This window comes from Ursus arctos, unplaced genomic scaffold, assembly GCF_023065955.2.
Source record: "Ursus arctos isolate Adak ecotype North America unplaced genomic scaffold, UrsArc2.0 scaffold_32, whole genome shotgun sequence".
NCBI classification, from domain to species: Eukaryota; Metazoa; Chordata; class Mammalia; order Carnivora; family Ursidae; genus Ursus; species Ursus arctos.
The window spans coordinates 16,059,157-16,071,363 of record NW_026623008.1 but is presented as its reverse complement, the minus strand read 5'-3'; the positions used below and the strand labels follow the sequence as shown (position 1 = coordinate 16,071,363).

General features: G+C 43.8%; 1 protein-coding gene across 10 annotated transcripts in view; it reads right to left on the bottom strand.

The window, feature by feature from the left end:
* Positions 1-11,854, bottom strand: part of ZBTB40 (zinc finger and BTB domain containing 40) — a 75,266-nt gene extending 63,412 nt beyond the window's left edge. For 5 of the 10 annotated variants that reach the window (XM_026517104.4, XM_044390618.3, XM_057305153.1 and 2 more), the window contains exon 1: positions 11,693-11,854. Coding sequence is in view for 2 of the 10 variants with exons in the window: in XM_044390616.3 (XP_044246551.2) it covers positions 5,738-5,779 (42 nt within the window). In the remaining 8 variants the exon portion in view is untranslated. The other 5 variants (XM_048221716.2, XM_048221717.2, XM_044390616.3 and 2 more) reach the window with 3 other exon arrangements.
* Positions 11,855-12,207: the final 353 nt, after the last annotated feature.

Below are 12,207 nucleotides of genomic sequence, written 5' to 3'. Positions count from 1 at the left end.
ACTCTTCCATCCCACGGTCGAGAGTCTCAACAAGCAATCACCGCGCCAGTGCTTCTACAGCCAGCCTCTTAGGAGTTAAAAAAAAAAAGACTCTTGGCTTTGTCACTGGTACTTACAGTCATCTTGCAGTGACCTGAAGATGTGGATAAGTTCTGAGGTTTCACCAACTTGATTATGAGAATACGCTTTTCCTCAGCAGCGAATCATCAATCTGGACACATAGTAACACCGCACCAAAGTCCAAATTCAAAGATACCCATTTAATATAAAAATTAGAGAACTTAGGCAACTACACAGTACCAAACCAGGCCTGGTGACTCAAGAGACCAGGTGCCTAACGATCAGGGTCGGAGGCTCTAAAGCCAGCCCGCCCGCCCAGGGGCGAATCACAGCACTGTCCCTCTCAATGGGCTGTGTGACTTTAGGCAAGTGGCCTAACTCTCTAGGCGTCACCTTCCTCATATGTAAAATGGGGCTATTAGTGCTTACTAGTGGGGTGGCTATAAGCAGTAATAAGTCACTGCATGTATATGAGTCAATACGTGTAAAGGACATTGCCTGTAACATTGTAAAGATTCATTAAATGTCAAAGGAAGCATAAAAATCCACCTGCCAAAATATCTGATTTTATAGGTCTTAGGTTGGATATGTACTTTTTAAAAATCCCTCTGCCTCATCACTTATATAAGTTACATATGTATCTTCTATATGTCAAATACTGCTTTTTTTTTTTTTTTTTTTTTTTTTTTAAAGAACAGACTTTATAGACAACCACACTGCTAGTTTCAAACAGCTGGTCTGAGATGGGGGTCAGCTAGAAAAGGGAGAGAAAATGGGGTGGGTAGGCCTCTCATAACAAGAGCGCTGGGCTATAATCTGAGAGAATTCGAAGTCTTAAACTCATTGAAAATTAGCCGGAGATACAGGAACTTTTGAAATCACCTGGTCCAATTCCGACATATTGTAGATGAGGAAACGGAGGTGTTGACAAGTGTCTTAAGATCTTCCAGGTCAGTTACCCATGTTTTTGGAACATAGTCTAAGTGGAAAGCAATGAAGAACACATTTTGGAAAGGGAAAAAGACACAGTTTGGAAGGGTTAAGGTAGGGATCTAACAATAGGAGCTAACATTTGCAAGGGTTTATTATATCCCAGGCACTATGCCAAGCACTTTGCATGGTAGCCTTACATAATTTTTGCAAAACCTGTGAGGTAGTTACTATTATTAATTCCACTTTCAACTGAGAAAGTAGAGTCCTATCAAAAGGAAACGGCTTGCCCCAAATCACAAAGCTAGTGAGTGCCAGAGTCCGTAGATGAACCCACGCCGTCTGACTCCAGAGCCCGAACCCTCACCGCTGGATACTGCCCAAGCGTGGGAACGGAAAAAGCAGTGAAGCTCTTGATCCCTCAGTCTTTCTCCTACTTTTTTGGTAACTTCTCTGTTCAGAGGCAGTGCAGAGATACGTGGTAAAGAAACTGGGGGCTTTTGTTGTTGCTGTTGTTTGTTTTTATTTATTTATTTATTTTAAAGATTTATTTATTTATTAGACAGAGATAGAGACAGCCAGCGAGAGAGGGAGCACAGCAGGGGGAGTGGGAGAGGAAGAAGCAGGCTCATAGCGGAGGAGCCTGATGTGGGGCTCGATCCCGCAATGCCGTGATCACGCCCTGAGCCGAAGGCAGACGCTTAACGACTGCGCCCCCCAGGCGCCCCTGCTGTTGTTTTTAATTCCAGTAGAGTTAACATACAGTGTTATATTCGTTTCAGGTGTACAATATAGAGATTCAATCATTCTGTACATTAGCCAGGGCTCATCACTGATAGTGTACATATATGAAGTGTTTTTAAAGTAAGAGGAGATGCCATTAATTTAGAGGCTACTTATTCTGTGCTATATGAGGCGCCACACACACTTGTCAGGGCCCCCCAACTTGTCCAGCGCCACGAAGCAGGTGATGGTGCTGCTGGGCGAGGTGGAGCCCATGCAGCCCTAGCGGGGCTCTAAGGCCCCATTTCCTTAGTCAGGGGACAGCGTGTGCCTGTCCATCCAGCAGATCTTTACTGAGCCCAGCCGAACACCCTTAACTAAAGCTGTCCTTACATAAAGAAGAAATTCAGCATAATCCTGCTCTCAAAAAACTCATGGCACACGTAAGAACAGATCACTTTCAGCTTGGAACTCTACTCTTCTTATACCTCAGTAGTTGCGTATCAGAAGCACTGAAGACTAGGGAGCTCCCACCGCCCACATTACTGCCCTAGGACACCATGCAGATCACCCACCCTTTGCTAGGCCTCTGTGCACACTTCGCAGATGAACTCCGTTCTCCCCTCCTCCGAGCGCTGAAAGCTTTTGTCTTTGAAGAAGCAGGAATTATTTTCATCTCTAGCTTTCTCTTGTCTATCACCAGGGAGTATGACAAAAGCGTTAACTTGAGGAGCTAACAACAACAACAAATACAAATGAGGATAACTTCTCTATTGCTTCTAACTTTGGGAAAGAGCCTGTGGGATTCCGTAGTATTTGCTCAAAACTGTTCAAAGGAAGACATGGAAAATTTCATCCTCAACACTTCACTACCTGAGAAAAAAATCCAGAACTCTAGGGGCCAATTATTCTGCTGTCTTGGAGTCTGACCTTAGAAAGGTTTGAACCTGCCTAGAACTGAGGGCAGCTGACAGCAGAGTGCCAGCTATACGCGCAGCCGGTATCGAGGGCGGTCAGAGCTAACGACTGCCAGGGCTTCGGAGCATCAGTCACGAGTTACAGCACCACACTAAACCTATGGGCTAAATGAATACGAGCAGCACATTTTACTGTTATTTAAATTTGTAAGTTCCTACTATGTTCCCACTATCATGCTGGGAGCCGGGTACTCAAAACACTGGCAGGCCTTAGAAATCAACTAGTTCTGGACTACGTTAATAAAACTAGGCCAAGAGAAGGCAAGTGAGAGCAGAACATAAGGGAAGCAGGAGGGAGGGGGTGATAGGAGGGCTTCCTTTTTGCAAACAGAAGTGAGGGAAATCTTTGTGACATGAATTAGAAGAGAAGACGAAGGTAATACTATGAGCTGGAGTTAGAATGGAGTTTAGAGTGGCTCTTGACTGTCTCCCTTGCTTCTGCTTTTCCCTGCCCAGTTGGGAGTTTAAAATCTGAAAAATAATCTTAAGGAGCTAAAAAGAGTTGGGTTATAAACCTGACTTTGACTTTGTAACCCTGAGTTACTTAATTTTTCAAAACCTGTTTCCTCAACTGTAAAAGGGAGGGGACATGCATATAGCTCATACTGCTATCCATGCTTTTGCGTGTTTGAAATGTCCCTATTTTAATGGAGACACTAATACCTATTGCTTAGTTGCTATAAGGATTACAAGAAATAATTACGGAAAATACCTAGCCCGCGCCTGGCACTTTGTAGTATTCAATAAATGATAACTATCATTATCAACATGCTATTTTTTTAAAGTTCTGGGATGAGGGCAAGGAGAACATTCTACAAGCCAGTGAATTAATAGCTGCAGACTGTACGCTTAGGAATATCTGGATGTCTGTACGAGGACAATCTTTCCATATATGGGTCTTATAGGCTCACTCTTTCATCTACTTTCATCTTCCCCTTCCTGCTTTATTCATCCATTCAACAAATATGCACAGACTGCCTACTGTATGTAGGACACAGAGCTATGTAGTGAGAATGGAGGAGGACAGACAAGAGAAGGGGTTTTGAGGGGATAATATTAATAGGATGGGCTGGAGGGAACATCTATGAACCATCTGAAATGACATACAAGAAGTTTTGAGTATGCGGGTGTGTACATGCCTCTGAGAAGTTCTGGAGGGATTCTAAGAGGAATTATTTTTTTTTAAGTTAAGACTGAAAATCTAATAAACTTAACAAGAGCATACAAAATTTATAGGAAAAAACATAAAACACTCCTGAAAGATCACAAAAGTAGCCTTAGCAAATGGAAAGACGGGCCACAATCTTGGATAAGACTCAACATCATAAAGATGTCAGTTCTCTCTAAGCTAATTAATAAATTGAACATAATCTCAATAGAAATACCATCCATTTGTTGCTGCCTGAAACTAGACAAATTGATTATAAAGTTTATATGGCAGAATAAACAAGCAAAAGCAGCCAGGAAAACACTAAAAAAGAGCAATATGAACAAATTGGCCCTTCCAGATGTTAAAAAAAAATATAAAGCCTCTAAAATTCATATGGTTTCGTAACAGCATATGAATTGACGATCAAACCAATGGAACAAAATAGTAAGAAACCAAAATGTATACAACAGTTTAGTATCCAATTAAAAGAGCATCTCAAATCAATAGACAAAAAATAAGAACTTTCTTTTCTTTCTTTCTTTCTTTTCTTTTCTTTTTTTTAGAGAGAGAGAGGATAGAGCCGGGGCAGGGTTGGGGGGGGAGGGAGAAAAAAAGTCTTAAGCAGGCTTCACGCCCAGCGTGGAGCCCTACCCCATGACCCCAAGATCATGACCTCAGTTGAAATCAAGAGTCGGACACTTAACTGAGTGAGCCACTGAGGTGCCCTAATAAGAACTTTTCATAAGCAGCGTTGGAACACCTGGTTGGCTATTGGGGAAAAGATAAAATTGGATCCTTCGTCAAGATAAATTTCAAAAGGATAAGAACCTTAGATGTTTAAAAAATAAAAAGCAAAACCATACATATACTGGAAGAAAACATTAATGAATTCCCCATAAATTAAGAGCAGGGCAAACTTCCTAACTGTGACTCAAAATCTAAAGCAAAACACTGCAAGACCCATAAATACAATATATAAAGATGTAAAACGTTTGTACAGCAATATAACAACATATGCAAAGTTAGGCATATGACAAATTGGAAAAAATATTTTTGCAACTTAAACCACAGACATTGGGCAGATATCCTGTATCTCATTTTAAAGGAGAAAACAAATTTAAACTATACTGAAATTATTTCTTGCCTAACAGATGGGCAAAACCCCCAAAACTTTGATAAGAAGACTCAAGAGAAACAGAGAAGGAGGATCAGGTATGGAATAAAAACTTCTGTGAGTGCACCTTGTTATGTAGGTTTGATTGTGGAACCACGTAAATGGTTTACATAGTTAAAAAACAAAATTCGATTTTTAAAAGCAATTCTTTTTTTTTTTTTTTAAGATTTTATTTATTTATTTGACAGAGAGACAGCCAGCCAGATAGGGAACACAAGCAGGGGGAGTGAGAGAGGAAGAAGCAGGCTTCCAGAGGAGGAGCCTGATGTGGGGCTCGATCCCATAACGCCAGGATCACGCCCTGAGCCGAAGGCAGACGCTTAACGACTGCACTACCCTGGCACCCCTAAAAGCAAATCTTAAAGTTTAAACAAGTGAGCCTGTTGATAAAGCTTATCAAGTTGGTGGCATAAGCACCAGAGAAAAATAAATACATCAACTGACCTGAGGACAGTATCTGACTACACATTTGAGGCAGCACAGTTTCGGGACAAAGGAACCACATAAAAAAAACTCAAACAACATTCGGTGATCTAATGGTCAATGCAGACAGTGGCACTGCTGGTTAGTAGCATGGCTGGGAAAATCCAAAGCCCCAGAATGCAGCCCACTTGTCCTGGGAAGGATGAAGTTCTGTGGCCCATTGAGCATGACGGACTGGTACTCAAGTAGAAGGGTGAGAGGGGAGGAGAGAGAATAAGATGAGGCTTGACACAGGCTTACCCAGAGCTTGAGGGCAGCAGAGGCCAAGCCAAGGAACTGCATTATCCTGAGGGCAGGCAAGCCATTTGAGAGTTTTAAGCAAGGGGGAAACAGTCACATGTGATCTGTGCTTTATAAAGATCACTGGCAACAGTGTACAAAATAGATTAGAAAGGAACAAAGGAAGAAGCCAGCTGGCCAGCTCCGAGGCTGTTGTAGTAATTCAGGACGAGAGATTATAGTAGCTTTAACCAAAAGAGAAAGGGGACATCAATAGGCTTGTAGCCTAAATAAATGTGTGCTATTTGCGGGTAGGGAGTGGAAGGAGGGTGGGGGGTTGACAGAAGGGGAAGAACATGGGGGGACTTTCTGCTTTTTGCAACTCTGTGGTGCCATCCACTGAGACTAGGAACTGAAGATAAATACCAGATGGAAGAAAAATGGCAAGTTCACTGCTGCCAGAGCCCCTGACATCATCCTTCAGAGCCAGTGGGGACAGGGAGCTAAAGGAGTCAAGGACAAAGACCCAACAGTCAGGGGGTAGTCTTAGAAAGCTGAGAAACAGATGAAACTAGCAGATTAGATGACCTCTTGCAATATTTTCTCAAAATCAGAAATAGAACCACGCACTGTTCACTTTGTTTTTATATTTTAATAAATTTCAAGTAACCAATATTTAGAGCCTCAAAAGCTAGTAATCCTTTGTTTCTAATCTCCCTCACCCTTCTTGGGCCCTCCCTTTCCTTCATAAAAATTTACTTGATCAAACGTTGAGGGTCCCAGAATAGACTGTCTGCTAATAGCAGAGGTCACTCGTGCGAATACCTGCAGGGGTCAGACAGATGTAAAATCTCTCTCTGTAAATGTAAACAACTCACTGATAAACACTGTACGGGCCAAACACACCATGGCCCACAGCAGTTTTCTACCGAGGTCCCATGTTGCAAAACGTCCCAAGATAGACTTAAAGATAGTTCCTTCCTTTTCTTTCCATTTGAGTACTAATAAACCAGAAATTGCATCTCTGAGTGGACTTTTTCAGAGGTCCTAGTATTAGGTAAGTGAGGTAAGTTTGGTTTCAGAAAGAGCTGCTTCCCTTCACAGACACAGAGGGATGCCAGGACAAAGCAGGGGCAACATCCCTCCTCCTTCACTCCTGTCTCTGCCTCCTTGAATCCATCCGTCTCCTCCTCCTCCCTCCCTCCTACCCCTACTTTCCTATGGCCCTGAGGCACCAAGTCCATCTACACGAAGTTGATGCCTAGAGCCAAAGTGCTAGGCTGCTACCACTCTTCCTTTCACCTGTCAGAAGAAACAAATACGGCAACTGCTACCAAGGTTGCCAAGACAACACATCACCAGTGTGGCAGTCTCCTGTAACATCATGACAATGAGCTCTGAGGCATTTCTGAAGTAGCTCATTGGGTAAGTACCTCTACCAGACATGATCACTCTCAACCATGCTTGGCCACTTTTGACAGGAAACAAGGCCCGGAAAGATACTTTCAAAACTGCAGTCAAGACCACACAGCAGTAAGAAGTAACTGGTTTCAGGGGGATTCTCAACACTACTTTGGGCCAGTGGTATTACATGTGACATTTCATTGTTGGCTCTGCACCTTGAGGGTCAAGGATCCCTCCGAGACCTAATTAGAGAGATGGGCTCACTCCCCAGAAAAAATGACATTGAGACAAATTTGCAGGCAAATTCGAAGGATTTGTGGGTCCCCTGCAACTCAACAATTTACCCCAGATTAACAACCTGGGATCAGCTATAATGTATTTACTTCATTTAAGGAAATGAAATGTTTGGTGTCATGAATTTGAGGATTTGGGGTTAAATAACAACATTGGGGAAATATAAGGAAAGCTAATGTTCATTCCTTACCCTTCTTTCCCCTGAGGGCTTCAGAAGCTTCCAAACTGCAATGGTCTCTGCAAATCACACACCGAACCCCCTCCATGACTTAAAGAAAGTGACAATCTCATCTCTGAATTTAAATGCCCTTAATATTTAATTCTTTCCTCTACATGGCTCCAGCTTGCTTTCTTCGCATTATTGGGATGATGGCTTTAGAAGGCAGCCTACTGAAGATCCGGAAAACCATAAATTCCAATTCAATTTCCTTGTGAAAATCAAAGAGCTCACTTTCTTGAAGAGCTGAAAGCGGCTGAGGGGTCACTGCCTTCCTCTGGGGTGCTGGTACAGGCAGTACTCCAGAAGGGTAACATAAATACTCAGTATGAGGCAACAGGGCATACCAATTTGTTTTTCAATCTATTTTATTTCAGTTCAAAGCTTCTTTGCAGACAGCCCAAGAAAACAAGCCACACTTTGGTTATACTCAGTCTTCTTCAATCTCCAAAAGCAGTTGAGTATTGCCAAAGTGTGGCTTGTTTTCCTGCAGTGCCTGTCTGCAATGATGCTTTGAACTGAAATAAAATAGATTAAAAAACAAATTGGTATGCCCTCGCTCCTCCTGCAGCTTTATATTATCCTTCAAAACTAGTGTTACCACCTTCTCTTCACCGGAACCCAACAGACCCAAATCACAGAGTAAAGCTGGAATATTTGAAATGTGAAGGTCCCACCCAAACCTAAAATAGCAATTTAATGCAGGGCTTATTGTTAACATTGCATGAACATGCCATTCTCTGTCCAGTTCCTTGCTCCATTTGCTGGGCTGGACTACATCTTCTAAGGACATGTGCAATCCGGTTACTAGACACAGTTTAAAGCAAAACTTGACAATGCTCATCTTCCTATACAGTTTGCTTGGTCTCTTACTGCCTCTGCAATTTTTCACATTCATGAACCCACACACCTTTTTTTTTTTTTTACCAAAAGTCTGCTACTTGCTTTAAAGCATCCAATGCCTTGCATAAAGTATGCAACATTATTTTGAAAACTTTCAGAGGAAACCCAAAATCATCTGCAAACAAACTTTGAAATGACTGCCAACTAGAAGAAACCTATCATCTTCTTAGACTGGCTTAAGAAAATGCACATGCCTTCAATGGAGGAACACGTTAAAATAATGAAAAGTGCTCTGAATAGACAGTTGTATAATTTGATTGAAAAAAAAAATTAAAAGCCATTTGGAAGAGTTCCTCTCTCTACAGAAACATTAAGAAAAAATAAGATCTGTTCCTGTCCCCGCACCCCATCAAAGATAGAAACATACACACGTACCCTCAGTTCTGTTGGTAACATAATCCTAGATTTTTGTTATTATTTAGCACTTCAAATAAACTTCCATTTGGGGCCAACTTTGGTTAGTTTTCTCTAACTGGAATTCAGCAACACATGTAACAACAACAAAAAGAAAACACCCAACAGGTTATTGCATTTTCTCTTAATAATCCACAAAACAACCTTTGAGGAGGTACCATCATCCGCCTTTCACATATTAATCTGTAACTGGCCCATGGGCGGGCCGCTCTCTCAGCAGTAAAGCTGGCTTCAGGGCCAGAGCCTCGGAGCACAGGACTGAATCACAGTACCACTACTCACTTCTTCCACTCCTCCAACACCCCAAATTCTTGCCACCTCACAATCTCTGAGCCTATTAAAAAGTTCTTCCTTCCCAGGAAGGACTCCTGTCTCCCCTCTCCCTTCTTGCTGGACTGGATCCTTGTCACTTAGAGAGTTTCAGCTTAAACTCCCTTTCACCAGAGGCTTGCTGGGCCATCCCGGTAAGAGGGGTCTCCCAGCATAGCGCTGTTTGACTGCCTTCATCACAGATGTCACTATTTGTCTTAGACATAAGGTGTTAGGTCCCTCCTGCTCATGGTAATCATAAGGCCTAGCACAGTGGTGTCTGGTACATAGCAAGCACTCAAATATTTGCTCAACCAATGGCCTGAATTTATTTAAAACTTACCTGACTACAAGCCGTGGGCACGGGCTAGGAGCTGATACAAAAACAGGTGAGGTGCGCTCCTGCCCTTGAGGGCATCCCAAGTTGGTGGAAAAGATAATAAACACATGGGATAATATAGGGTGGTGTGATCAGCTAAGGTTCAGATCTCAGCTCCCTTGAACATTCGCTATGTAACCTCAGACATCTCTCTTCTCTGAGTCTCAGTGTCCTCATCTTTAAAATGGAAATATTGGGGTGCCTGGGTGGCACAGCAGTTAAGCGTCTGCCTTCGGCTCAGGGCGTGATCCCGGCATTATGGGATCGAGCCCCACATCAGGCTCCTCTGCTATGAGCCTGCTTCTTCCTCTCCCACTCCCCCTGCTTGTGTTCCCTCTCTCACTGGCTGTCTCTATCTCTGTCGAATAAATAAAATATCTTAAAATAAAAAAAAAAACTTTAAAATGGAAATATTAATACTACCTTTGCCATAGTATTGGTGAGAAGACTGAATGATAATCCACGTAAAAAAAGCACATAGTGCATTAACATGCAGAAATCATTTAATAAATATTAACTACTAATTTTATTATGATGCTATAAACAGCATCTGAAATTACCTTTGCTTACTTGTATACCCTCTGTCCGAGACCCTACTGAATTTAAACTCTGTGAAAGGCTAAGATCACGTTAACCTTGTTCACCACTGTATTTCCGGGGATTTGAACATCCCTAGTACATAGTAGGTGCTCAACAAATACTGAATGATTCATGAAAGCATGCAGGCAGGCATGGGGTGTTCTGAAATCATTTGTTAGTTAAACTAGAATTGCTAGGTTCTGGAACTACTGCCATAGAAGAAAGGCATCTAAAATCAGAAAGTAGGGTGTGGCAGAAGTTTGACGATTTAGCTAAGTAAAGAAAAACTTCATTTTGAGGTTGTAATTATGTGTCCATAAACCATATACAGATTTGGATACAATTTCAAGCCAGAACCATGGAGACCCAGGTTGAGACTTGAAAGAAGTTGAAGTGGTATGAGGTGGGTTACCAAGTAGAGGGCTTCCAGGGGTGAGCTCAATTTGCCAGACCTATAATCTGCACCCTTAGGAAGCTTAACCTCAGAATTTGGGCTTCCTCTCTTAGGTGGAAACACGGAAACTTACTTATGATGAAGTATTGTTAACAAAAAAAACCTCAGGTATGAACATAAATAAAGCACCTGGCTTATTGTAGGCATTAGATGGATGGTTCTGTTATCAAAAATAGGGGAAACAATTCCCACGTTGAGTAATAGATCAATAAGACCAGAGCTTTAGGTGTACGGGATAGTTTTAATTGGAGTTTGCCATTCCGTGAGAAGTGATCAGAAGAACCGCTGGACAACACTGACCAGTCTACTTGTGTCTAGAGCCGGGGTTGGCACACTTCTGCGAAGGACCAGGCCTAAGTATTTTCGGCTTTGTGGGCTATGCCGTTATCTGTCGCAATTACTCAACTTAGCCCTTGTTACAAGAAAGGAGCCACAGATGATACAGAACAATGAACATGGCTGTGCTCCAATAAAACTTCACTTGTGGACACTGATACTTGATTTCATACACATTTCACAAATTACACGAAAGTCTTCTCCCCGCCCCCAGCCCCGGCCATTTAAAGATGTAAAAACCACTATTAGCTCCCAACAGACAAAAACGGGGTGGGGTGAGGATTGGCCCAAGGCCGGAGTTTGCCGACGCCTGGTGCACTTGGCAGAAGAAGAGGGGGGACAGGCTAGAGAAGCAGCAGCGAGGAGGCCTCAGATCGCGCCAAGTAGCAGACGGTGAGGGGCGAGGGCAGGCCCCAGGCGGGGGCCAAGCCAGGTGCCAAGCCGGGTACGCCCCGACGGTGCCCGGCGGCCTCTCCCCACCGCAGACTTACAGCCGAGCCTGCGCTCGGGGTGGGAGCTGCCCCAGGGGGTCCGCGTCCCGGGCGAGAGGAGGCGACTGGGACTTGGCAGAACCCGCGGAGTTCGCACGCCGAAGGGTCTCAGCGCGCCCCTCATTTGGGGCGCCTCTTGGGCCTCAGCTACTAAAGGGGTCTCCACGCTGAGTCCCAGCCCCGTTTCTATGGTTACCTGTTCAGCACCGATTCAAACTGCCGTTCTTTATTGACAGCGCCATAGAGGACACGAACACTCCTGCCCGAAGGGAACAATAAAGCTTTCTCCATTCAACAGCGCCAGATACGCCAGAAGGCGGCCATTTTGAGGCCGGCGCGTAAGGAGTATAAGCGGAGAGGGGGCGGCCCGACCTGCCCCGCGCGCCACAGTCACGTGCCGGGGGCGGGCCTCACGGGGCGGGGCCTGCGTCGCGCGCGCCCTCCACCAACGCTAAGACGCAGGGTCTAGCTGCGTTGCGGGCTTGTTCTCTGACCTGTGACCCTTAACCACTCCCTCTCCTCCCCGCTCTCTCTTTTGAAAGTTTTAGTGGGGTTCTACGGACTCTTGCTGGGGAAGTGCTAGGCTCAAGATCTTATTTCAAGAATGGCACAGAAGTAGACCCAAAGGTTTCTCTACATTTTTCCAAAACATGTTCACGTGCAAGGCGGAGACGTGACCTGAGCCGCGTCCCCAGACGCATCCTCATTGGT